Here is a 25795-nt window from a genome sequence, read left to right as displayed (position 1 = left end):
GGGTGAGATATTAAGAACAACCTTACATCAACAAATCTGAAAGTGTGGATGACACGAAAGCCACAAATTACCAAAGCTCACTCCAGAAGGAATAACCAAAATAGCCTTCTATCTACTGAAGAAATTGTATTTGTGCTTAAAATGTTACCACAAAAACAAAAAAACCATTCCAGAGCTAGGTGGCCTCCCTGGCGAATTCTACCGCTGACTACAGAACGGATACTAACTCTTCGTACACTGTCCCGGAAAGGGAAGGAAGCACGTTGCCCTTCATTCCAGGAGAGGGCAGAGGGGGGGGAGGAACTAGACCCTTATCCTGCACCATATGGAAAACAAACTAAAAATGGATCACAGACCAAACTGCCAAATCTGAAACTAAAAAACTACTTTAAAAAAATAAGAGGAGTTCTTTGTATTTCTTAGATCTCTTAGGGCACAGAGAGCACAGCTCTCTGTGTTGGCTTGTATGGTTGCTATAATAATTCACCACAAATTCAGTGGCTTAAGCAATACAAATTTTCTAACTTCTGTTGGTCAGAAGTCCAAAATGGGTGGCATGGGGCTAAAATCAGGGAGTGCGCGGGGCTGCGTTCCTTTCAGGCCACTCTGGGGAAAATCTGTTTCCTTCCCTTTCCAGCTTCAGGAGGCTCTTCCTCCACCTTCGAATGCAGTGACGGCCAATGGAATGAGGACACATGGCAGCACACGGCAGAATCTCGAGAGCACCATACCGAGTAAAAGAAGCCATATACAAATGCTACATACTATTTTGGCCCATTTATATGGCATTCTGGAAAAGGCACAATGATGGAGACAATGGCTGCCAGGAGCGGGGGGACCTTTCTGAGCTGACAGAAACATCCTGTATCTAGACTGTAGTGGTGGTTACACACTGTGTCAAAATGTAGAGAACACCCCCGAACAGTGAACTGTCAATTAGATCTTCGCTACACATGATTTTTGAAAATTAAAAAAAAAAAAAAAAGCCTATTATACATAAAAGGCACTAACAGATGGGACAGGAAACCAAGAGTGCTGGCAATCTTTACAATATGTCAGAAAGCTCAGCATTTAAACAGCTTTATACACATTATATTGGTTTTTACTGGTGACCATAAGAATATATGTTAAGCATGGTAATGAACAGCTTTAAACAGTGAGTCAGACATTTAATCTCTCTGTCACTGGAGAAACCTGAGTGTCCTGAGAAGAATGTGCCTCAGAGTTATGTGCGAGGCAGGGTGTGTGTGTGTGTGTGTGTGTGTGTGTGTGTGTGTGTGGTGTGTGTGTTGTGTGTGTTGTGTGTGTGTATGCAGAAATCGGAGTAAGAACAGCGTGCATCAGACACATGGGATGGTAAGTCAAGAAGCTTACCTGGAGATTCTGGAAAGAGCCAAGAAAAGAGCAGTGGATGTTTTCCCAACAAAGGTTAGCCAATGTAAAGTCAGATAATGGACAGTCTTAAGAGCTCACATCACACTTCTATTACATATAAAAATAGAAGAACTGGCACCTGTATTTCTAGGGTTAAACTGAAAGAAAAGACTTCACCAGGAAAAAGTCTGTTCCTCTTCAAATTTATCCCCTCACGATAGTTATCTCCATCTTAAAACTAAAAGTCAATCTGGAAAGAACCAGGGAGAGTACGCGTTCCGGGTCCGAAACCTTGACGTGTTAACCATGCACAACTGCAGTGCAGGTCAAGGCAAAGGGCCTGCTCAGTGCTCTGCTCTATCTCAACAGCTTTCAGAATCTCCACGAGTATTTAAATGTTGTTCCAAATGCTCAAGAGTGGGAAGAAACCCATGTTTCAGGCTTATCAACCATATTTCTTTGTTCAGAAATTAGGATCTTACTGTATTTCACATTTAGAAATTTTCTGTAAGTCCAAAGCTCTGAAACAAAGAAGGGGCCATTAATCAAACATTAATAGGGGTAATAGATAAATCAATTAAAATTTTATGACTTAATGTACGCTACACTTTTACTGTCATTATCAATTAGAGAGTTTTTATAAATTAAATGTTCAAATTAAGGAAACACAAATAAGCTAACACATTTAGAAACAAATACACAAGATTTACAGTGCAGCTATTGAATTCCCTAATCGGAATTTTTATATATGTAACATTAACAAAAAAGATGTTATTAACCATTAAAAACCCCCCACATACCTAATAAAGAACTTATATCCAGTTATATAAACTTTACAATTCAATAACAGGACAAGCAACCCAAATGTTAAACAGGAAAAATATCGGAACAGACACTTGAACGAAGATACACAAATAGCAAACAAGCACAGGAAAAGATGTTCAATACCATTAGTCACTAGAGAAATGCAAATAAAGGTCACAATGAGATACATTCCCACCAAAATGGCTAAAATTGAAAAGGCTGACAATACCAGTTGTTGGCAAGAATGTGAGGTAAATGGAATTCCCATTCATTGCTAGTAGGACTGCAAAATAGTACTTACACTCTGGAAAACTATATAGCAGTGTCTTATGAAGTTAAACTTACTCTTATCACATGACCCAGTAATTCCATTGCCAGGAGAAATAAAAACATAATGGCAAAGACCTGCACGCAAAGGTTTTTATAGCAGCTTTATGCACAATGGTTCCAAAGTAGAAACAACACAAAGGCTTATCAACCAGTGACCTGAAAAACTGGTATACACACATAGAATAGAATAGAACTCATCAAAAAAAGATACAAAATACTGATTAATGCAACAACACAGGTGAAACGCAAAAGTATTATGCTAAAAATGTAACATGTTACACCTCAACCAATATTGCTTTGAAAAATTTTTTTTAATCAATTATCTAAGTTTCCACCTTAAGAAAGTAAAAAAGGGAGCACCTGGGTGGCTCAGTAGGTTAAGCAACAGACTCCTGATTTCAGCTCAGGTCATGATCTCAGGGTGGTGAGATCAAGTTCCCTGTCAGGCTCTCTGCTCAGCAGGGAATCTGTTTGAGATTCTTTCCCCTCTGCCTTTCCCCAACTCACACCTGCATATGTGCGCATGCTCTCTCTAATGAATAAAATCTTAAAAAAAAAAAAAGAAGGTAGCAAAAGAGAAGCAAATTAAACCCAAAATATAAGGAAGGAAATAATAAAGAGCAGAAATCAATAAAATGCACAAACAACTCAGAAAAACAAAAGTTCTTTCCAAAGATCAACTGGATAAACCTCAAGCTAACGTGATCAAGAAAAAGAGAAGACCCAAATTACCAATGTCAGGAATGAAAAAGGGGACATCAGTACAGGTCCTACATACAGTGGTAGAATAAGAAAATATTCTGAACAACTTTTATATCAATAAATTCTACAACTTGGTGAAACATTACGTGAAACAGACAAATTCCCTGGAAGAAAAAAATTACTAAAGCTGACTTAAGAAACATAGATAAATAACCCTGTATCTATTTTTGAATTCATAAGTAAAAATTTTCCAGAAAGAAAACTCTAGGTCCAGACTATTTAACTGGTGAATTTTATCAAATATTTAAGGAAGAAATAATACCAATTTTTTACAGACTCTTCAGCAAACAAGAGGGAACACTTCTTCATTTATTCTACCAGGCTAGCATTGCTCTGATGCCAAAACCAGACAAAATAATCACAAGAATAGAAAAATACAAACCAACATTCCTCATGAATATTGATATAAAATTCTATATGAAAATATTAAGAAATTTAATGTAAATATGTAGAAATATATATATATTTCTATATTGAATATAAAGAAAATAGATAACATATCATGACCAGGTGGGGTTTATGGCAGGAATATAAGGTTGGTTTAACACTCAAAAATCATTAAATGTATTTTACCATATTTACAAAATAAAGGAGAAATATCATATGATCGTATCAACTGATGCAGAAAAAGCATTAGAAAGAATTGAACACACATGATAAAAACTCTCAGCAAATGAGGAAAAAAAGGTAACTCTTCAACCTGATAAAGAAGTTATTTTTTAAAAATAACCCTACAGCTAACATCATATTCAGTGAATAATGAGCGCTTCTCCCCTAGGATTAGGAACAAGGCAAAGACATGTGCTCTTACTACCTCTATTCAACACTGTCCTGGAGGTCACAGCCAGTGCAATAAGAAAAAGAAATTAAAGGCATGCGTACTGGTAAGAAAGAAGTAAAAATGTCTTTATTGTAGATGCAATGATCATGGATATAAAAATCCTAAGAATATATAAGAAACTACTAGAATTTAGTAAGTGAATTTATTAACAAGATGATAGGACACGTGATCAATATATTAAACAATCAATTGTACTTTACATAATTAGTAACAGTTAAAATGGAAATTAAAAAAATACCATTTACACCAATTTAAAAAAACATGAAATACTTGGTGTTATATCAGCAAGACCTATACACTGAAAAGTACAAAACCCTGCTGAGAGAAGTAAGGACAATCTCAATAAGAGGGACATTCACGTGCTCATGCATGGCAAGACTGAACACTGTGAAGATGTCATTTCGGGCAGAACTGATCTATAAAGTCAACACCATCTCAATCAAAATCCCAGAACTAGGTAAATGCAAATTAAGACCACAGTGAAATACCATTTATAACTAAATACTGAGCAGTATGTAGAATAATTGCAATTTCTCACACACTGCCATACAGTACAACCCCTATACATTACTGCTGAGTGTATAGCATGACCCCTTCAGAAAGTTCTTACAAAGCTAAACATAGATCTTCCTGTGACTCAGAAATTTCACTCTTAAGTGGAATTAAAGAGAAAACGAAAGAATGAAAAAATAGGAGTATAAAAAGGATGGTATGAAAATGCTAAGAGCAGTTGTATTCATAATAGGGAAAAGCTGGAAAGAATTCAAATGTCCATGAACAGGAAAATGAGCAATTATGGCATACTCATAAAACAAAAAGAAACACCACTGATACAACACATATGAATTTTAAAAATCTTATATGAAAGAAGTCAGAGACAAGAGTACATATATAAAATGACATTTATATGAAATTCAAGAACTGACAAAAGTCATTTATGGTAACAAATCAGAAAGGAATTTTGGGTGGTAGCCAGGTGCAAGAAATTGACTGGAGAGGCAGCAGAAGGGAATTTTGGAAATGCTTTACTGGGGTTGTGGTTACACAGGTGTACATATTTTCTCAAAACTTATTAAGCTACTGTCCAAATTAGTACATTTTATTGTTATTTTATACCTCAGTAAAATTTATTTAAAAAGTAAAACAAAAAAATAAAATTTTAAAAAAGATTTTATTTATTTGAGAGAGAAAGAGAGAGCACAAGTGGGGGGCGGGAGGGGCAGAGGGAGAGGGAGAAGCAGACTCCCTGCAGAGCAGGGAGCCCGACATGGGGCTTGATCCCAGGACCCTGAGATCATGACCTGAGCTGAAGACAGATGCCTAACCAACAGAGCGCCCCTAAAAAAAAATTGTTATTTAAGTCCATGTTCCTCTCTGCCTAAAAGATCCATATCACAGTGGGGCAGGCTGAGGGGACCCCCACAAGTCAGTAGGGCAACAGTTTCTCAAACTGTCTAACTTCACCAAAGACTCCAGAGAGTATCTCAGCAAATCTTTTAAGTGTTCGCTTTGTCTCGATTCGTTTCTTACTAGTATTTCTTCTTACTTTGTGAGTTGATGTGGAGACTTTTTTCCCCTCTTAAATTCAGTTTTGTTTTCCTCTACCACCAAAATACATTTCCATCTTTCCTCTGAAGAGTACATTTATGCCCAAGCATGAGGGACATTCTAAAAACTAAACTATGAAAATGTTACCAAGTATGAACAGGAACTATCTTGCCAGGAGCCAGGTAAAAAGGAGCTGTGAGCTTCAACTACCGATAGAGTTCTCCCACCCTGACCACCCAAATATCTAGATCTTATTAATTACTGAGTGTGCAAACTACTGGCTGCTTCCAGTGAGCCGGTTTCAAAATGATCTGCTTCATACACGGTTAAAACTTTTATCACTTAGGCATATCTCTATAATTTCTTTCCAATACTAAGAGGAGCATGACTCCAAAACGTTGTTTTAAGACCACGATATTAGACAAGTTTTTAGGGTTGGCAGATCTCTGCCACGTTTCTCTTAATAACAAAGGGCCGGAACCACAGCAGCTTTCCGACACCCTAACACCACAAAATAAGGGCAAACACACAGCATCTGAAGGACACGCTGAGCACGCAGCTCAGTGTGATAATCGTGTCCCTGACACACACTTACTACAAATATAAATGCTAAGGTACTAAACAGTTACGGGCACCGAAACACAAGCTACGTTTTAATCTGATGGAACAGTGAATACCAAAACTCAAGCAACTGTGCTCCACTTTCAAGAACAATAAGAACATCAAAGATGGCGTCATGTACATAATCTCAGTAATCAACAACACCCACGTAATTCCATTAAAAAAAATTCAGTTAAAAAAAACAAGAGCAAAAGGAGAAACTCTTATTCAGAGGCCGGACTTGACACAAACCCACAGAAGATGGTAACAAGCCCAGCAAATTCAACAGAGGTCTCTGAGTGGCTGGGAAGGACCATGGAGCCCACTCCTGGGCAGGGAGCAGAGCAACAGAATCCCTGCCAGCCACTGAAAATGCTCTTAGGATGTTTACTACAAACACACAGTCTGAGACCACTTAGTACACACAGAACCAATCTCAATCAGCACAGTCATTTCTGAAAATACCCTGCATCACTCAACAGTAACAGTAAATGTTGTTCGGAATGGTGACCCTGAGTCACCAAGAAACATTAAAGTGTGCTTAATACCCCTTGCTAAAAACAGCACAATGTACCATGTTTTATGAACGCGGCCAAAGGATGGTTATAATTTTCATCATTTCCTAGCTTAAAGTCCTGAGCTTCAGTTATCTCTTGATGTCAGGCGTGTGCAATGCCCCACATCTACCGACTGGGTTCTGATATTAACTCCCTCCTAGTGCTTTCTAAGTGCAAATGGTGCCAGACTGAGTTTACAGACATGTCCAGAGATGTCTGTAGAACCACCACACAGATTAACCGAGTTTTAAAGTTTTCAAGCCCATGTTGAAAATGGGATTTCTCCTGTTATTATAAAACATTTTCCACAGAAAATAATCCATCCTACCTGCAGGGAGACAACTGCCAGGTCTTATTTGTGGGTTCAGTATCGCCTACTGAAATTCTGTATTCTCTTTCACTTTCTAATTAGCTAGTGACTCATTATTCTCAGTGTCTTATTCCCTTTCCATGCCCCAAATAAAATCACACCCTCCATTTCCTCCACAACATTCCTGTCCCCACCTACCCTATAGCAGCCCCGCTGCCCAAAGCACAGCACCCTCTGCCCAATGTAAACACTGGTAGTCTGTGCCAGGTTAGAATCCGCAACGTTCAGAGCTGCACTGCAGTAAGAAAAAACTCCAGTCCTCCATCTTACTACCCAGTCTGACCAAGGAGGGACAGGTTACCATCCCGGAGCACCTGGAGCTTGGAGGCTTACCAGTCCTAACGAGGACAGCTGGTAATCTGCTTACCTCCCTGTGCCAGACCCTGGGCTGAAATCCTTCACACACATAACCATCCCACGGGATAGGTCCTATTTGATCCCCACTTTCTAGCTGGGTGGGCTGTGCAAAGAGGTTATGAAGCAACTGAACCATGATCACACTGCCACGAATGGCAGAGCAGGATCAGAACCCAGTTACGATTTCAAAGCTCACACTCTTCACTGTACCAACAGCTCCTGCGGCCGTTCACTCCAGCTGTTAGCCTGTACTTCATTTCCGCATATACACCGAATGCCACCGGTTCCCTTTATTCTGCTCTGACTACAAAGCACATATCTTGTCTTCATGTGGAACAGTTGTGACTTTCGTAACTTTCAAAAGTGAGAGGACAAATCAAGCCAAAGATTCTAGATTTAGGCAGCCTTTAAACTTTACTGTCTGAAAATCACTTTAACACTTAAGTATGTAAGAATATTACCTGGGGTTACAGTTAGCTGAAAGCAATGAAGCTTGTTTGGATCAGGAAAATGCACCTTACATGTACCTGCAAAAGAAACAGCACATCAGGAAGGTCTGACAGCTAGCAGCAGTCCTTATGTGGAGGCTAACCTTGAAACACATGGAGTTGAAGGTGCTAGAGGAGTTTGTAGACTCCTCCTTGCTTCTGGTTTGACAGTAATTGTGCCACCGTGCTAAAATTGCAAACCAGTGATTTGCCATACAGCAAAACCAGAAAAACCCAGGCCAAACTTCTAGGCTGTTCATCCTCCACCATACTTACTCATACCCACCACAGTAAACTGAAGTTCAAAAGAAGGGTGCCCGTGAAGTTAACTCACACCCAGAGTTTACCATGGCATTAAACAGGAGGGGAAAAAAGTCTTCACAGCCCAAGTGGCAGCTCAGTTTGCTCTGCTGTTCAAATGATGCTCTGCTCAGATGGCAACACCCTATGTCCACTGTACTACATCAGAAGGGATCTGGTAAATCAGGACAAGGAGTTCTCACTGGGAGAAGAGCTAATGGTTAGTGGTAAAGGCAGGGGAAGCTGGCTACATCCTACATCTGCTTCCTTCAAACAAATGGTATCAAGGAATGGTAAATACACAAAAGGAATAAATACCCATTAAATTGGGAAGGAATGATGTAGAAATTGTCTATTATTTTATAAACTCAGAAAATATGCTAAACTCCTTGGGTCACTTGCTGACTTTATTTCTTACAAGTCCCACCACTGAAAGCATTTGCCTAGTTTTACAATGGTATGAAATTTCATAAAAAATAGGACGATTCAAATTCAGACTTAGAAATGGCCCTTACAGATCATCTAGTTCAATGTCCTCAAGCACGAGGTAACACAAAGGTCCGGAGAGGTTCGGCGACTAGCCCAGGATCACACACGTTATCAACAGAAGGTTTTGTTCCCAAATTAAAGATGAGTTCATGGCTCTTCTCCCTATACCACGCCTCATTTCATTACTTCATGAACATGCCAGGTGTGAGGCATAAAAACCATAAAAATCTGTTAATGGGGTTTCTTTTTTTCTTTTTTGCCAATCCCCCAGAAAATCAACGTAGAGTAAAAGGTAACTTAATCCAGAAGAGCAAGAAGGGGTCTTAGAGATTACATTGTTACATTCCTTATTTTACAAATAATGAAGCAGTGAGCCAATGGAGTTCAAAAGACTTCTGCCAAACCACACATGTGAACTATATATGGGCTTCATTTCTCCTAATCTTGACTTGAAATGAGCAATACTATCTTTCCAGATCTATGCAACAGAAACGTAGGACAAGGGCTTGGGGAACGTCTCACTTATTGGCTGAAGTCAGCAGCATTTCTTTGTTTTCATACTTGGCATTCCCCTTTGTTTCAATAGAAGGGCAGACATAGAAATCCATCCCTCTAGAACAGACTGGCCCACCAATAATAACAAAGTTATCAAGGCAGATTTACAAACAAGTACTAAAAACAACCAAACATTTTTAAAGCTCAATAACAAAAAGTTAAGAGACAGGTTTTTACTTTAGTTCAAAGCTTTTCCTCTGTCTGCAGGTATGGGCTAGCATCTTGTACTTCCATCTCTCTGGAACAGGTATTCTTGTCAACAGAGAAACTTCTATAAACGCGCATGTAGAGAGCTCCGAGCTAGTTCTGAATGATTACTAAGCAGCACTGCTACACAGCAGGTTATTTTGTTTTTCTTAGTTAATACTTCAGAGATATTAGTAATACTAGATAAGATACTAGAGATTTATTCTTTGGTGGCTTCTCGTTTCCTCTTTAATGAGCTGCGTACTTTTGGAAAGCATGGCTTACTTGTATAAACTAATTTAGACCTCCCCCACTCTGATGGCACAGAGGGTAGGGAGAAAGCGAGAAGAGACAACATGCAGTCTCTTTAATCGGACACTTTAGCCATAAGTGCTAGGGAGATGCCTTTTTCAAACCTAAGGTGTTTAGTTAAAATCCTGGTTTGAAAACCAATTACACAGTTTAATTGTTTTTATAATTTCTTTTTAAGTAGAGCCCCTGCCCAACATGGGGCTTGCACTCACGATCCTGAGCTCAAGAGTGTACGCTCCACCGACTAAGCCAGCCAGGTGCCCCCCAAAGTTTAACAGTTTTCAAACCAAAATTTTGGATAAAGTTAAAGCTATCCTCTATGGGTTAAAAACCAATAATTTTTGTAAGAGTATATTTAAGGACAAAATGAACAGTGTGTAAGTGGTTAAGTTTTTGCGGCCTTTGATTAAATGTATGCGTGTGTGTGTGTGTGTGTGTGTGTGTGTATATACATATATGTGTATATGTGTATATATATATATATATATATAAACCCTTTAAGAAAACCCCGAGACACTTTCTTCCAGTTCTGACTAGAAGAAAACTTTGAGGTCAAGCAATTCAGGGATTTAAGGCATTTTTGGCTGAGACCCATACTAAGAAACCTATTTTATATCACAACCCACCACACTCACAGATAAATACCATACACTAAAAATAACTTTTCAAGAAACTATGTGTACTTACCCTTACAAATGATTCTATAACCACTTAAGGGTCACACCAACTATCATCCTTCTAACTGTAGTTGGCAGCAGGAACGGGCCCTCTCTTACCTGTGTCCGGTAGGCCAGAGAGACCAAGCTCCCTAGAGCATTCACCCAAACCAGGAGACCCACGTATAAAACATTTCACTCACACTGACAAACATCATCAGCCTCAGAACTATTTTTAACCAAATATGATGATAGAAAGTTCTAATTAAAAAAAAAATACTAAAATGGTCAAAACTTTCAGGCTTTAATGGTATTATAAAAATTTGGGACAAGATTAGTAACAGGAAAAGAAAAACAACCCTTTGACAAATTAACTGCCCGGTAAACGAGTATGTTCACAAGTGAGGACTGCACAGCAGGTCTGTGTATCTGAGCTTCCAGAAAGGACCAAGGACACCTGGTGATGTAAGGGGTGTGGTCACCCCAGCTCACGAACGGAGATACATTATAGGCAAGCACTTTCTGGACCAAAAAGGTGGTACTGTCAGTTATGAAAACAGGACCATCTGTCACTGATTTACAGATTTTTACACTCAAAGAGGACATGGGACAGAATACTGTGGAAGAGATACAAACCCCAACCAAGTCACCTCTGCCACAGGAGGAGAGAGGAGGCCCCTCCGTGCTACAATCACGAAGATGGTAAATACCTCACTCTTACCCGAGCCTCAACAAAATTCTGCTACCTGTTTGCACAAAATTAAAACCTACTCCCAACACGCACGAGAAACAGGCTTTTGGCTGTACAAGGTCACTAAAACGTAAAAAAGCTTCTCCATGCAGTTACTTTGCAGCACTTACTGTCTGGGCGGGGATGCTATACTTACACGGTAAATTAGCTTCAAGCTCCGCGACCTCTGTGGAAACAAAAAGACTGTTGTTAATACCAGTCAGGTCTCCACATAAAACCGCCAGCTCTAAACTGGCAACTTCTCCCAGAATGCTGAGGGACAAAAGGGACTGACGTAACTAAAACCTACACTTGGTCTAACGTTTAGACTTCAGACCACGGAATTGCTTTCAAAGACTCAAAGGGACTTGTGGGATGCCAGCAAGTACAGTCACAGGCCCTTGGAAATGTACTTAGTATAAATGAAAATCATTTAAAATTCACACAGAAATCACCCATAGGTAAATGGTCACTAAAGTGTTTTCGAAAGTCTTGTTCCCCCACGTAGCAGAACTACTGCCCTTGGTATCTGATCTATATATACACCTTGTGTCTCCTCCAGTTCTTTCAGACCTGGCTTTCTGTGCGGCTCACCCAGTGTGTGCTTGAACTATTCCAGTAAGAGAAAATTCTGCCTCCTGCCGGGGCCCCAGGCTGTGCTGTTATCCATTAACATCTTGCTAAATGCCCGAGAAAGGGGGGCTTGGAGCCTTGGCTCTTTGAATCATCACTCGCTCAGTGTTTAAGCCCAGCGCCCGCTCTGCCAGGACAAAGCTGCAAACCCTTCACTACAACTGTTAAGAGCTGAGGTCTGGGGACACCCAGAAATAAGTGGGCAGGCAAGTCAGCAGTGCCTCAGACATAGTAAAACGTGCTCTGGAGTTCTGGGAGCACAAAGACTCCCCCCAGCTGTGGAGACGAGAGAAAGGAGGTCTATGGGCCACGATTTAAAGAAGAAATAGAATGAAGTCCAGCAGAAGAGGAAAAAATGCATTCCTAGAAGCTAAGTCAGTGATGTGCAAAAGCACAAAACATAGGCCAGCATAGAAACCAGAAGGCACACAACGCAGCCAGAGCAATGGGTACAACAAAAGAGCAACAAGAAACAAGGTGGAAAAACACGGCCTGGGTGTTGGAGGGGCCCTGTGTGCATGGCGTAGAATTCTAAACTTAAATCTACAGCAATAGGGGGCAGAGGGACATTTCTGAATAAAAGTTTCCAAACTTTCCTCAAGAGGACAACTTTAGAAAGGGCAAAGCAGAGGCCAGGTGACCTGTGAGGTGGGCACTCCGATAGGCAGCAAGGGCCTAGCAAAGGCAGGGAGAGCCCTGTGTGCACAGAGGACAAAGGGATCTGCCACCTGTGTGTGTGGGGGGGGTCAGAGACGGCAGAGGGCTGACATGCTGGGGAAGTCCTGGGAGGAGGAAGCTGAAATCTGGGTGCACGGCTAGGGCTGAGGAGTCCCCGCAGTGATGCCACCTGAACGACATGCGACTGACAGAGGAGAGAACAGTGAAAAGACAGAAAACACAGGACAAAGGCAAGGGGTCCCTCAAGACAAAAGGCGGAAAAACAGTAACTCAGGAGACAGACTAATCCAAGGGAAATGAGGTCCCAGTCAAGGCCATGAAGTGTGGATCAGACGTTGCTGAGGGCACTGGAAACAGCAAGAAGGCAGGTGGCAGGATGGAAACCAGATTACAAAAAACTAAGAAGTAAATGGGTGGTCAAAATATAGAAGCAGTGGATATGACAACTCCTTCATGTCAAGTACAGAGCTGTGGGCAGGAGAGGGGAAGAGGATGGCAGAGGCCATCATGTGGCACAGCTGAACACTGAGTGCATTAGTGGGAAGACTGGCAGATGGCTCCATTCTGAGGCCAAGGGTTTGAGAGTCCCATAGGCCTTTAATATCAGCTATCTGAGAATCTGGGTACAGACAGGGGACCCACTAACTGTGTTCACTCTGGGGTCCAGGTATTTAGAATGGGCACTCAGCAAAGAGGAGTGGGGCAGAGGAGGGAGGAGCTAGGGAGTGGAAAGGTGCCCGCGTGGGCTACAGTGCTCTATCCGATGCTCCAACCAGGGAGAGAGAAAGAGCATATCTCTTCAGTGGAGCTGGGCACGGGGAGAGGAGTGACAGTTAATGACTGTCTTGCTGTGACTGGAAAGGAACAGGTTTTGCGATGAAGTATAAGCCTGGGAACTCTGTTTTCTTGGCTGCCTTGTGTTGTGGTACATTTAAAATACAGTAACTTAACAAAACGTAATTAAGAATCCTATGAATGTACACTATTATTATTCTTTTAAAGACCAGAGTGATCTTTAGTTTCGTCCTTCTGACTGGCGCATTCTCACCCTTCCTCGGAGCAGGGCACTCACTTAAGAAAACTGTGTGCAGCAAAGGGGGGCTGAGACCACAGTGCTACCACTCTGAGGTCACTGACACGGGGTCCTCTGAGGGCCACCTAGAGCCACATTCTGCTCCAGACGCTCACACAGGGCATTTGTTTTATCAAAAAAGCACATATTATGTCAAATGAGTCATTCATTAATCACTTTAAAATAAATAATACCTATATAATTAAACTGTATGCTTTTAAACTATATGCATTTGCATATTTTATTATACTATTATCTAGCTTGTTGGTAAGAACTTACAAGAAACTGTCCTTGGGGGCCCTTGTTTTGAGAAACTGATGTTGGAATTGGCTTCCCTTGCAAGTCTGTCCTGTCTACAGTTGTGAGAACTCTGGCAGTCCAGTTTTTAAAAAAAAAAAACAGTGAAATAAAAAACATGCCCAGAGGATTTGAGGAGAAGGGGGACACAAAACAGAAGTAAAATGTTTGAGAAGACCGTCTGGTGCCAAGGGACGGGGCAGAGGGAGGTCAGGACACAAGAGGGCAGCAAGGCACTGACCAGCGGTGTGGTGGTGATCGAGCAACAGAACCGGACCCCTGCACCACAGGGACGGGATGGGGGGCCAGAGGCTTGTGTCCCGAGGAAGCCTGACTGTAGTGGGATGGGGAATCAATCTCTGCCCTGGCTGCACATCACTCACCTTGAGAGGTTTTTGCTGCCCCTCTTTTAAAAACAGCTGTGGTGAGGTACCATTAACTATAATAGACCCACTTTTAGTGTATGATTCAATAATTTTTAGTAAAACCTGGAGTTGTGCATTTATCACCATAATCTATACCTGCTGAGCTTTTAAAACTCCTAGTCCTATGCAGACCCATTACACCAAAAGTTTTACGTGGGGCCTAGGCTTCTGAATTTTTTACTCTCCCCAGGTATCGGAAACTGCTACAGGATATTTGGCCATGTTAAAATATTCACACACAGATATTTACATACGCAGATTTAGTAACTTCACATTGTGGTCTAGAGTTCAACTCCAAAGATGACCATTATGCTTGCATTTCCAGGTTCAGTGTTACTCAGTCAAGGGAGTGGACAAGGGCCAGGAGAGTCCCACCATAGTCAGGGCCTCCGTAGGCTTTTGGTCCAAGAGCAGGCAAGAAATACAATCTTGGGAGCACAGGAATTTCAATAAAGATAATCAGCATTTTAGTTCAGTCCAGTGCAGAAGGTAAAATAAGCCACGTACTCTCATGGGGTTGTCACAAATGACACAAGTTTCTCTACACTTCAAATGATGGCAAATAAGAATTCATTACTATCAGTAGCTATCGCCTTAGACTCGTACAAGAAGTCTACGGCCAAAGAAACAAGCAAATTGCTTCACAGGCTTGAGAGGCCTCTTTGCAAAGCAGCAGCCCTTCCCTGCATGACCTCACTGCCTGCAGGACACAACCCCTACCTGCAAAATAGCAAGAATTCAGGTATTTTTAACCTGCTAAAGTCTCGCCTGTTCCAAGATGCTAACACCTCTACCCCTCACTGGCCAAGCCTTTCTGGGGGGCACCTTGCACAATTCCGAGGCTGCACAACTTCCTTCTGAGAAATTAGACTCTTTTCCTTTCTAACTAAAAAACAAACCACAGAGCCCACTTGAAGCACGACTGCACCGAGATATCAGATTACAAAATCCACCCGATGACCACAGTGGCCCCCACACGGCACGTCTTCACCCCTTTCTGCCACAGGCTGCTCACAATACAGTGCTCTTCCTATTTCTCCACTGCCTGCCCCTCAAATCTGCGCCCTCTTCATGGTAGGGACTGTAGTCTGACCCAGCCCTGCGACCCCATTACTTGGCCCTGGGCTTGGCACACACAGGGAGCTCAGGAAACGCCTAACAAATAAGCACACTTGCCAGCAAGCTGGCCGTGCTCTTGGTGTGAACGTCCTGAGATGTGAGAAGCCTTTCCCCTTGTGTAGTTAGGGACCAATGCATTCCAAAGCTGCTGTGGAAGTGTGTTCCCCCCAAATTCCTATGTTGAAGCCCTAACCCCGCCCCGCCCCCATTATTAGGAGGTGGGGCCTTTGGGAGATGATGAGAGTTAGATGAGGTCATGAGGGTAGGGCCTTCACAATGGGATCAGTGCCCTTATAAGAAGAGATACCAGGTGCTTGCAAGCCAGGAAGGGGTCCTCACTGATGCCATGATCTTAGACTCCCCAGGCTATAGAACCATGAGAAATAAATGTGTGTTGCTGAAGCCACCCAATCTATAGTATTTGCTTATGGCAGTCTGAGCTAAGACAAAGGGCCAATCACCGAAACAGATGGCTCTTGGGAAGAGCCAGCTCCAAGCCCCGTCGGGCAGGGCAGCTGTGCCATTCCACCCAGGGAAAGATGTAGCTACTTCCCAGAAGACTTGATTACCTCCTTCCACCTGAACCACTACCTCTTAGATTTCTTTGACTGGAACTTTCTCTGTGAGCTTCCCACCCGTCTTTAGGTGTCGAGCACCCCCTCTGCAGTCTCAGCATCCATGCACAGTGCCCTTATCTGGGAGACACCTGAACTAAGAAGGGCATTAGCCCCTCCACAGGGACAGCACTGCTAGAGCCGAGAACTGAGGACCTCACGGCCCCTCCCATCAGCCCTTCTACTCAGGCTAGGGGCCTTTTAGTAGCACACTGCCGAGTGCCAGCCCAGAGCACTCACAGTCCCCTCCACACACTGAGGAAGCAAGGCTATCACCCTGAAAATCAGCACAACTGCTATAGCAGAGACTGGTATCAATGAGAATGAAACCCAAGGCCTCAGGCTACCCCCACTTTCAACATGAGCTGACAAGGTCAGCAACTGGCTTCTACAATTCTCCCTGCACTACAGGGCTACCGGGTATACCTAAGTGGGGCCACCAAGCTTTCTGGGCAGCCTGACGGTTATTTAACCCTTTGACAAAACATTTTTTAAAGGTTAACCTTGGAGCCAGCTGCAATAGCTCCATTTTAGCAGGACTCTTCCTCTCTGGGTCACTATTCCAGCTTTTATTTTTTATTTTTATTATTTTTTAAGATTTTATGTTTAAGTAAGCTCTACACCCAGCATGGGGCTCAAACTCACAACCCTGAATCAAGAGTCGTGCACTTTACCAACCGAGCCAAGCAGGTACCCTTCAAGTTTTTAAAATACATATTATAGTGCCGCTAAGTGCTCTGAATATTCTGCCAACATGCAAGCCAAACTCTGAGCCCACCCCCAGGGTCCTGGGCAGGGCCTGGCATAGAGAAAGCAGCTCTGGAAAACAATAAATGGTCCTCTTTCCCCCACTCTTCCAGGAATTGCTGGAATGGGGCCCTCCCTATCCCATCCCATGACTGAACAGCTCATGTGGACACAGCAGTGCACCTGAGGTGGCACCTGCACCCTGCACCCTGCACCCTGGGAAGCATATGCTGGTGGGCAGCCAGGCCTCTCTGCTCCAGGCCTGGAGCATGGACAGCCACACACCACAGCCACGGAACGCCAGGAAGCACCTGGGGTGTGGGGGCTGGGATGGATAAAGGTACACACAGATTCATTCCCTCTTATTCCCCTAATTCCGGAACTGACCCTGAACTCAGCACAATCCAAGTCTCCACATTTAATAAAGACTAATAGAGGTGAAAGGTTTCTGCCAGCATGCCTGGAGCCCCTGGGGTCTTTAGGGGGCACTAACAGTAGGGTGGCACACAGCAGGGACTAAAATGTCTGTTCAGCGAAAAAAATGAAAGAACAAGGAGACACACACAATCCCATTACATAAAAAGTGCCAAGGTTCTGCTAGCTAAGACCCTGCTAGGCTATTCTGGTAGGTGGGAAGCACCATCGGACTTTGAACTTGCTGGACTCAGTGGCCCCACAAAGGTCCACCAGGAACTCAGTACCATCTGCCCTGTGACTAAAAACCCTGGTGATAGCTCCCCAGTCAGGCTCAGACCTGCACAGATCTGACACTCTCTCCACATTGTCCCCAGCTCCTAGGATTCAGGGCAGACGGCAGCCCTCAGTCCTAGCCCAGAAATACTCGATTGTTCTACACCCTCCAGGGACTGCTGCTACAAGTATCTTTCCAATTCCAGCCTGAAGGATGTCCCCGAGTTACCTGAGGGGTGCAAACGAAAAGGTGGTGTGACCAAGGTGCCAGCACAGAAGCCTCCCCTGGCCAGCTGCTCCAAGGCAGGCTCTGGTTTTTCCAAGGAGAGGGGACTCCAGCCTTCCAGAGGCAAGAAAAGGAACAGGAACTACAGCTCTGCAGCCACTACTGGCCCTCACCATTAGCACCAACTGTCCCTGCCAACCCCCAATCTCCCCCATCCATCAGCTCAACCTTACAGCCATCTGCACCAAGCCAGATCCCGTACCTTTGGGCTACGGGATACACAGCCCCCCCACCCCCCCACCCCCCCACAGGGCTCTCAGCAGATGGCCTTCAGCAATCAGTCCTTCCAGGGACTGTGTAGGTTGCACAGACCCCCTCACCCCAGGACCCTCATCCCTCTCAGGGCAGCCTCTCTGGCAACTGATCCATGCAGAGCAGGAAAACCTGACCATCTCACCTGACTGGGGACTGCTCTGAAGGCTATGCTTGCCCTAAGCAGAGGCTGTCTGGAGCCTTCCCCAGAGGTCGATTTCTTGCTCTGCCTGCTCCTGAGTCCTTCACCTCCCTCTACAGGTATCAGTCTCAGGGATACTCCTTTATAACTATCCGGATACCAAATTCCCCACTCCTGGGAACCCAGCCTATGGTACTGAATCCCAAGACACATTAACATACTTTTCTACAAACTAATGATCCTCATGAGTAACATTCCCACATGAGCCAAAGCCACAGCCCAGGATGACACTGCTGACTATTGCAATCTTGTTGAACTCAGACATCCAACTTTTCTCAAAGTTCCCAAAGGGGGCTTCCCCTAGAAAGAACTTCTCTGTAATCACCCCTTAAGTGCTCACAATGCCACAGACTCCTAGACTCCACGCACCACTTCCGGCATCCGAAATCCCCAGAATGAAGATCTCCTCCACATCTAGCCAAGCAAAGGAGTGCTTTAGGGGCAGATCAGGAAATCATGGACCATCAGAGCATCCTTCATTATGTGCCTGTTCTTCACAGCCCCCTCTCAGGCCAGGGCCACCCTTCCTCTCTCCCCACCCTTTACCACATGCCCAAACTGCTCACCACTCAGCCAGCCCAGCCTGGTCCAACAGTCCCCAGAGGCAGGAGGGAGCAGGCCACATGAGGTGTGTGTTACACTGAGCCCTGCTGCCCACAGCTACCCCAGAAACCTGATAATCACCAGTGCCCTGGGAGGATGGAAACAGGTGGCCCCACAAGGTGGTTTTGCACCTCTCTCTCTGATGAGTCTCACAAAGTCAAAGGACTTGAGCAGGGCCCTGTAAACCCAGCCAAAGGTATCTGTCCTGGGAGCAGGGATGGAGTCCAGCCTCCATGGGCTCCCCAGGGCTGCATCAGGCCCTAGAGCCATTTGCGAGCTGCCAGGTGAATCCTCGGGCAGGGTGGAAGGTGTGCAGGAGCCCCTGCGCCTCCCTAAATGCTCTTTTCAGTGGACCCGCACTTCTTTCCTGCTCCTCCAGCTTCTGCTTGTTGCGTCTGCTCCCCCAGAGCCTGCCCCACCCCAGACTGTGGGTCTGGCTGTGCTGCTACAACAAAGTTGTACTCTGGACACATTTCTTAACCTGAGTCTCAGTCCTTCAGCTGCAGAATGAACCACCCACCTGGCAAGGCTTAGCAGTCAAACAAGAACTGCCTTATGAAGTGTCCAATGCAGGGCCTGGTCCCAAGTGCTCTGTGTACAAGTTACTAATATCTTTACATGATAAAGATATGGTGAAGAAGACAGGACAGTCTACTCACTGCTTCCACCTGCTCCTCCTCAGCTAATATCTGGGCCTTCTCGCTGTAAGTCCCAGGCACTAAAACAGCCTTCACTTAAGGACCACATCAACACATCCAACCCCTTCCCCAGCTCACCTGGCTCCTGGCTTCCTCCGTAGATGGAACCCTTGAGCCAGCATCTGGGAAAGAGACTCAAGTCCTATCAGGCCCATCCAAGTGAGGAGCTGCGGCCCATGTCCCACCCTCTGAGCGCTGCAGTCCATCACAAATTCTGAATTCAATCTGATACAGTGGGTAATGTCAAAACGTAAGAAGTGATTCTTACTCCACCATTAGCCAGTCATCCATTAGGCTGGATAAACCAGAGCTAGGCCAGATTCAGGGGTAGGGAGGATAAGGAAGAGTGCACCACCCAAGACTCCCTGAACCTGATGCATTCCTGGTGCCACTCCTGCCAAGCTCAGCAGTGCCTCATTTCTGAGAAGGACAAACAGTGCATGCACTCACACCAGCTCTCCTGCTGTTAGGTGTGTTTCAAGACACACAAATGCCAGCAACCTCATGGTGTCTACCTGATATGACAGGAAAACAGGCAGTCCTAACCAACTGTATAGCTCGTGGCTTCCTAGCTCCTATACACTTAAGAAATGTAAACATGTGCCATAAAGTAAAAAGTGCTGCAAATTCTAAGCTTAAGGCAGGAACTGTTTCTTCCTCACCTTTTGTAGTCTTCATGACCCCAGGAAACTGCCTTTGCACCTCACAGTTGTAAGTCTGATCAATGAAAGAATGCAAAAATTCCATACAAACACACGCATATTCACACACACTATATAAACCCTTCTCCAAAGACTACAGCTCTAAGACACTCAAGTTATTAATTCTGTGACGGGAACTAATTTTGTACAAGGCTCTCTTCAGGCTGTGACTTGACTGAAGTACAGAAAGACCCTAGAGATTACTGAATTCCATTCCCTCCCTTTAGAAACTGGTGCTGAGGTGTCAGAGAGGGGCTCTGGAACCCCTTGTGATTAAGCACGAGAAAGGAAGATGCTCCCCTGACCACCACACCAGCCAGACACTGACAGCACTGAGGCCAGAGTACCACAATCCTCCCACCGGCACTCTGGCAGCCCCTACAGAGCATATCCCAAGTGGCAAGACATACCACATTTTCTTGTCCTTAGTATTCCCACAGTACGAAGTCCTTGTAAATGACAGGCAATTATATTTTTAAATATTTTCAAACAGGTATTTCTACTCAGCAACTGGCTGTTTCATATCCCCAAAGAGCCTCCAGTCAGACTTCGTTTTGTTATAGTAGAGAAACCAGCTTACATGGATGACGTTACCTTTAACAAGCAGCCTGTCTCTCACAGATACCCTCCGAGTGGAGTCGGAGGCTGTGGCTGACGTCCGGGACCCTTTGAGACCGTCCTCCCGCTTCAGTTTGCTTGCCAGTGTCAGCATTACTGCTACCTTTACCCTGAAAGACAGACCAAAAGTAGGGTTACAGACATGTCTCTAGACAATGACTGGAAATTGAAGACAAGGCCATAGGTAGTTAACTTTTACCTATACTTTAGTCACAGAAAAATTCAGCATATAAGGCACATTCATAAGACTGGATTCCTTATAATTGATTTGGGAAATCTCTATGCCATCCTCTGTAAGTCTGATTTTTTAAAGTACACAAAAATTTTAAAAAGGGACAGCCATGCATTTAACATTCACTGGGCATCAGGCCCTGGGACACCGTGGTGACAAGGCTCCCATGAGCTCGTGGTCTAGGGGAGCCTCCACCAATGGGTTCCATTTTGCCCCACCACTGTTCTCTAAGTGTGCCCCTCTCTGCTGCAGGGACCGTGCACCTGTGTGTGTGGCCCCTGTGCCTGGCCCATCGCAGACTGAGGGGAGCATCAGCCCTGGTGAGGAGGAAGCAATGCAATGCCTCCCTTTTCTTCTCCCTTAAGAAGCATCTTTGCATTTATTTATGTTGTGTCTTATTTACATTTTTTAGGCAATATCAACATCAATATTAAGTTAGAATTAATGCCCCAAACTAGACTCTCTTCACTGGCTGCTTCCAACCCATCTGTGTTTCAGGCACCCCCTGAAACTCACTCAAAGCTCACTGGGAAGGACAATAAAGACCAAACACAAAAACTGGTTACCAGCCCAATATTTCCATAATTTCCTTTGTTGCTTTCACATTACTTCAATACCGATTGTTTTCAAAAGAAAACGATCTAAAACTTCCAAATGAAAAACTTGACCCAAACACAAAACTTTTAGTTTGAGGCCAAGATACTGAAAGCCAAAATAAGAACACATTTCCCCCATTGGTATTTTTACTATTTTTAACCCAGGTTCTTTACGTAACTTCTCATACCATCTTCTTCTGTGTATCTCCCCCTCCTCCAAAGACTGTCAGATTTTATTTTCTATTATGTATGCCATAAAAAAGAAACATACTGAATATGATCTTCTGTATCGTATATGACCCCCACGCGAACACACACCTAATCCCTTTTAGAAATCACTGGTCTAAATGCTTCAAAAGATGCTTCTATTACACATGAGCATTCACAAGCTCCTAAAATTTCAAATCTGGGAAGGACTTCCCCCTCCAACCCTCAGTTCCCACTTTTTTTTTTTTTTTTTTAACTGATGTAGATCCGGTGATGATAGGAACCCAGGAACTGGCTTGGTTGAGGCCACCCAGCTGCCAGAAGCAGTCACCACAGAAACATCAGTTTCCCTCCTGGAGATGACACAAACATTCTGAGTGTGGTGATGGTTTCAGTGGTATATACATACACAGATCTATCTGCATACTTTGAATATGTGCAGTTTCGTGCACTTCAATCACACCTCAATAAAGCTGACACAAATGTGAAAACAAACCAACACTAGTTTCTTCATTGCCACTTGACCATGCCATCTCCCCAGATGAACCTACATAGCAGCCTGGACCATAACCAACACACATCTTCTTAGCTTTACCCAGGGCAGGAAGGTACTGGTTTGGTAACCTCACAAGGGGGGCTTCCTGGGGGTGGGACGAAAGCCAAACACCCATAAGGGCTCCAGCCTATAGCTACCAGAGACAGAAGGACCATCCAGAGCCAGGTTCTCTTGCTCAGCCCCCACCTGGAATGATCTTGTCAGGAATCCCTTAAGCAGATCTGGATCACAAAACAGTGTCTGCCACCCCAGCCAAGTCCACCACACACCCAGACTTGAGCACATCAATCCCACCTGGTTAGGGTTGCCTGAAGATGGACCAAGACATACATCCTTCACAAAGTCCAATTGATTTTTATCCTCTAGCTGACCCTGCCAATACAAATACGGCCAAAAAATAAAACAAAAGCCCAACATGAGTAAAGACAGTTCCACAGGCAGTACCCTAGGAAAGTCATAACAAAGAGCCCCACGGAGAAGCAAGTGCCAGGGCACATGCCTGGTCTGCACTGAACTCCCTGAGGGCCTGCACTGAAGGAGCCACTTGGAGGGTCCTCGGAAGACTTGTTTACAAAGGCTCACACCAAGACACTCTTCTGTGTCACTGCAGTCTGAGGATTCTGCCTTCTTTTTTTTTTTTTTTTTTGAGAGAGACAGCAGGGGTGGGAGGGTGGAAAAGGAGAGAGAATCCCAAGCAGACTCCCTGCTGAGCGAGGAGCCCAACTCGGGGCTGGATTCCAGACCCTGAGATCAAGACCTGAGCTGAAGCCAAGGATGAGACGCTCAGTGGACTAAGCCACCCAGGCTCCCTGCTGCTTATTCTTTTATAACCCTACTACCCACACTGAAGTCTTCTCTGTGGGCAGAATATGCCCCACACTCAACTCCACTAGGAGCCAGATTTCTGGCTTGCAATCATCAACAAGTTTGTGGCCCTTAATAAATACACAGGGCACTGACTGACAGGTATAAGACAATGATACTTGTGTTTTGTTGTCTATCGAAGAGAACACTGAACTTACTTTCCCAGCATTCTAAGAAGTCTGAGTGTATAATGACCACCTATTTGTCCACCATCCGTATTACTACTCCATGCCACTGTAGGGATAAACCTAAGGCCTAATTTGGAAATGTTTCCTTAGCTGTTAAATTAATTCTCTACAAAGAGATCTGAACAAAGAGAATTATTCAAACTGTCAAGAGGTTTGCCAAACACCTGCAGTTGCTTCAGGATTCTCTTTTCCTTCTATACTACGCTTCACCCACAGAGCTTAACACAAAACTACCCCTTGACTGCAAAGCACACAGTGTTAAGGCAGCATTTCTGGTGACAGATCAGCTGCATCGAATAGATGCTGTCTCTAAATCCCACAAGTCCCAATTGGCCCATTTACGTTCCTCCTCTGGGTGGGACTTGCTCTCGGGCTGTTCAAAGAAGATTCCTGCGTGCTATTTACTGGTCTCGTCATCAAGGAGTATTTACTTGGCATTCCTGCCTGTAGTGGCAACATCGGGCCATGTCACCTGTGCAGGATACCAGGAGCCAGTCAGCTCAGTGTGAGGAGCTCCGCATTTGCAAATCTTCCTGCTGTGGAAAAGTCGCAACCTCAGAGTAAAAGATGGAACCACAGGTCACCAGGGGGCGATCAACTTCTCTAGCCAAAGAGGCCCTTATCAGGACACAAAAATGTCCACACTGTACCCTCCTCCTTCAGAATGCCAGGGTCCAGAAACCTCCCACCTGTCAGGGGAGTCACCCTGGTTGGCTGAACGACCTTTGGAGCCCAACCCTTTATTTTCATCAGTAAACATGCCCCCTCCTGCACTACCTACTACCTGAACCGCAGGCAAATCTGGGTGGAGGTTCTCAAGCCCCACACCACCTAGCCTGGTGATGATTTGTCTCCAAACATCTCTCCCACCCTCTGTCCCCCACCACCCACCCCTCATCCCCATACCCAGCCAGAAATCCTCTGCAAGCTGGCCTCCTCCCTGTTCCTCAATACCACCGTGCCCATTTCTGGAAGCTTCTGCTCAATCTGATGATATCCAGGTCTGGAGTGCCCTCCTTCCCTTCACCACCTACTCCTATTCCTTCCTCAGGACAACAGATTCCTACCCAGATTCCAACATCTCCTCCAAGAAACCTTCTCTGGCCACTCCAACCCATCCTGCCCCTACTCCAGGGCTGGAGGGAATGCAGACAGGGGAGGGCCCAGTCCCCTCATGTGACAAATGAGGAAACTGAGCCCTGGGAGGGCAGGGCCACACCCAAGATTACACACCAGCGGAACCAGGTCTAGAATCCAAGACTCGGTTGTTCAGATCGTTCCAAGATACCCTCCCCCCTCTCGGTCCGGGTAAAATCCTCCAAAAGATCCGAGGCCGCCCCCAGCCGCGGGGCAGCTGCAGGCAGGCTGGGGAGGCGGGAGTCCCACTCCTCACCCCCGCCGCTCTCCGGGCCTAGCCGGACTCCCGAGGCAGAGAGGAGTCCCACGGCCCGCGTCCGAGTCCCGCTGCCCCCCGCCCCGGCGGGCTGGTGACCTTGGGCTCCGTTTCCTTCTGGACAATGCGGCCCGCGGCTCCCCCGCGACGGCGGGCGCGAGCGAGGCCGTGCGGGCGCCGGCACAAGCAGGCGGGGGCTGCGGGCTGCCCCTCGAGCCCGGCGGCGGCCGGCGCCTCGGCCCTTTCCCGGTCAGGCGGTCCGGCCCCGCACCGCCGGCGCCCGGCCGTGAGGAGCGCGCGGCCTGAGGCGGCCCCGGCGCCGCCCGCCCTCCGGCCCGCCCGCGGTACCGGCGCCGCCCGGAGGCCCGTGGCCGCCCGTCGCCCGCCGCGGGGCCGCGCGCTGCTCACCTGGACACCCCGAGACAGGCGAGGCGGGCCCGGCACCTAACACCATGCCCGGCCGGCCGGCGGCGGCGACACACGGCCCCTCACAGCCGCACCGGCTCCGGGCGGCGGGACCGGAAGTGGCGGGGCGGGGACTCGGCCTCTCTTGCCAGCGGCGGCCGAGATGGCAGCGGGCGCTTTAAAAAAAAAAATTCAAAGCCCCGACGAACTTTATTTGGAGCCTGACACGCGAACAGCGGCGTGCGCCGGCCGGGGCTGGGCTCGGCAGCTGGCCGCCCAGGACTCGCTCATTGGCAGAGGGCACGGCCGGGGGCGGGCGTGAATCTCGCCATCCCTGCTGATTGGCTAGTAGCGGCCGGGGGCGGGGTCGTCCCAGCTGTTCTCGAGCCTGCGCACCCCGGTGCCCGGGGCTCTGAGCCGCTTTCCTGCCTCCATTCATTTCGTCGTTTGTGGCACCTGG

At 45.6% G+C, this 25795-nt stretch overlaps 1 protein-coding gene across 2 annotated transcripts in view; it reads right to left on the bottom strand.

Moving 5' to 3' along the window:
- Positions 1-25494, bottom strand: part of UBE2F (ubiquitin conjugating enzyme E2 F (putative)) — a 54939-nt gene extending 29445 nt beyond the window's left edge. Inside the window, exons 1-4 of one of the 2 annotated variants that reach the window (XM_045794001.2) lie at positions 25339-25494; positions 20871-21004; positions 11417-11446; positions 8005-8070 (exon numbers count right to left, since the gene is read on the bottom strand). In XM_045794001.2, the coding sequence (XP_045649957.1) occupies positions 8005-8070; positions 11417-11446; positions 20871-20988 (214 nt within the window). In that variant the 5' untranslated portion in view covers positions 20989-21004; positions 25339-25494. The remainder of the gene's footprint in view (positions 1-8004; positions 8071-11416; positions 11447-20870; positions 21005-25338) is intronic. The other variant, XM_045794003.2, reaches the window with a different exon arrangement.
- Positions 25495-25795: the final 301 nt, after the last annotated feature.

This window comes from Ursus americanus, chromosome 1 (genome assembly GCF_024610735.1).
Source record: "Ursus americanus isolate L20-20 chromosome 1, mUrsAme1.1.p, whole genome shotgun sequence".
Classification (NCBI taxonomy): Eukaryota; Metazoa; Chordata; class Mammalia; order Carnivora; family Ursidae; genus Ursus; species Ursus americanus.
The sequence above is the reverse complement of the archived record's forward strand: the minus strand, read 5'-3'. Positions and strand labels throughout refer to the sequence as shown.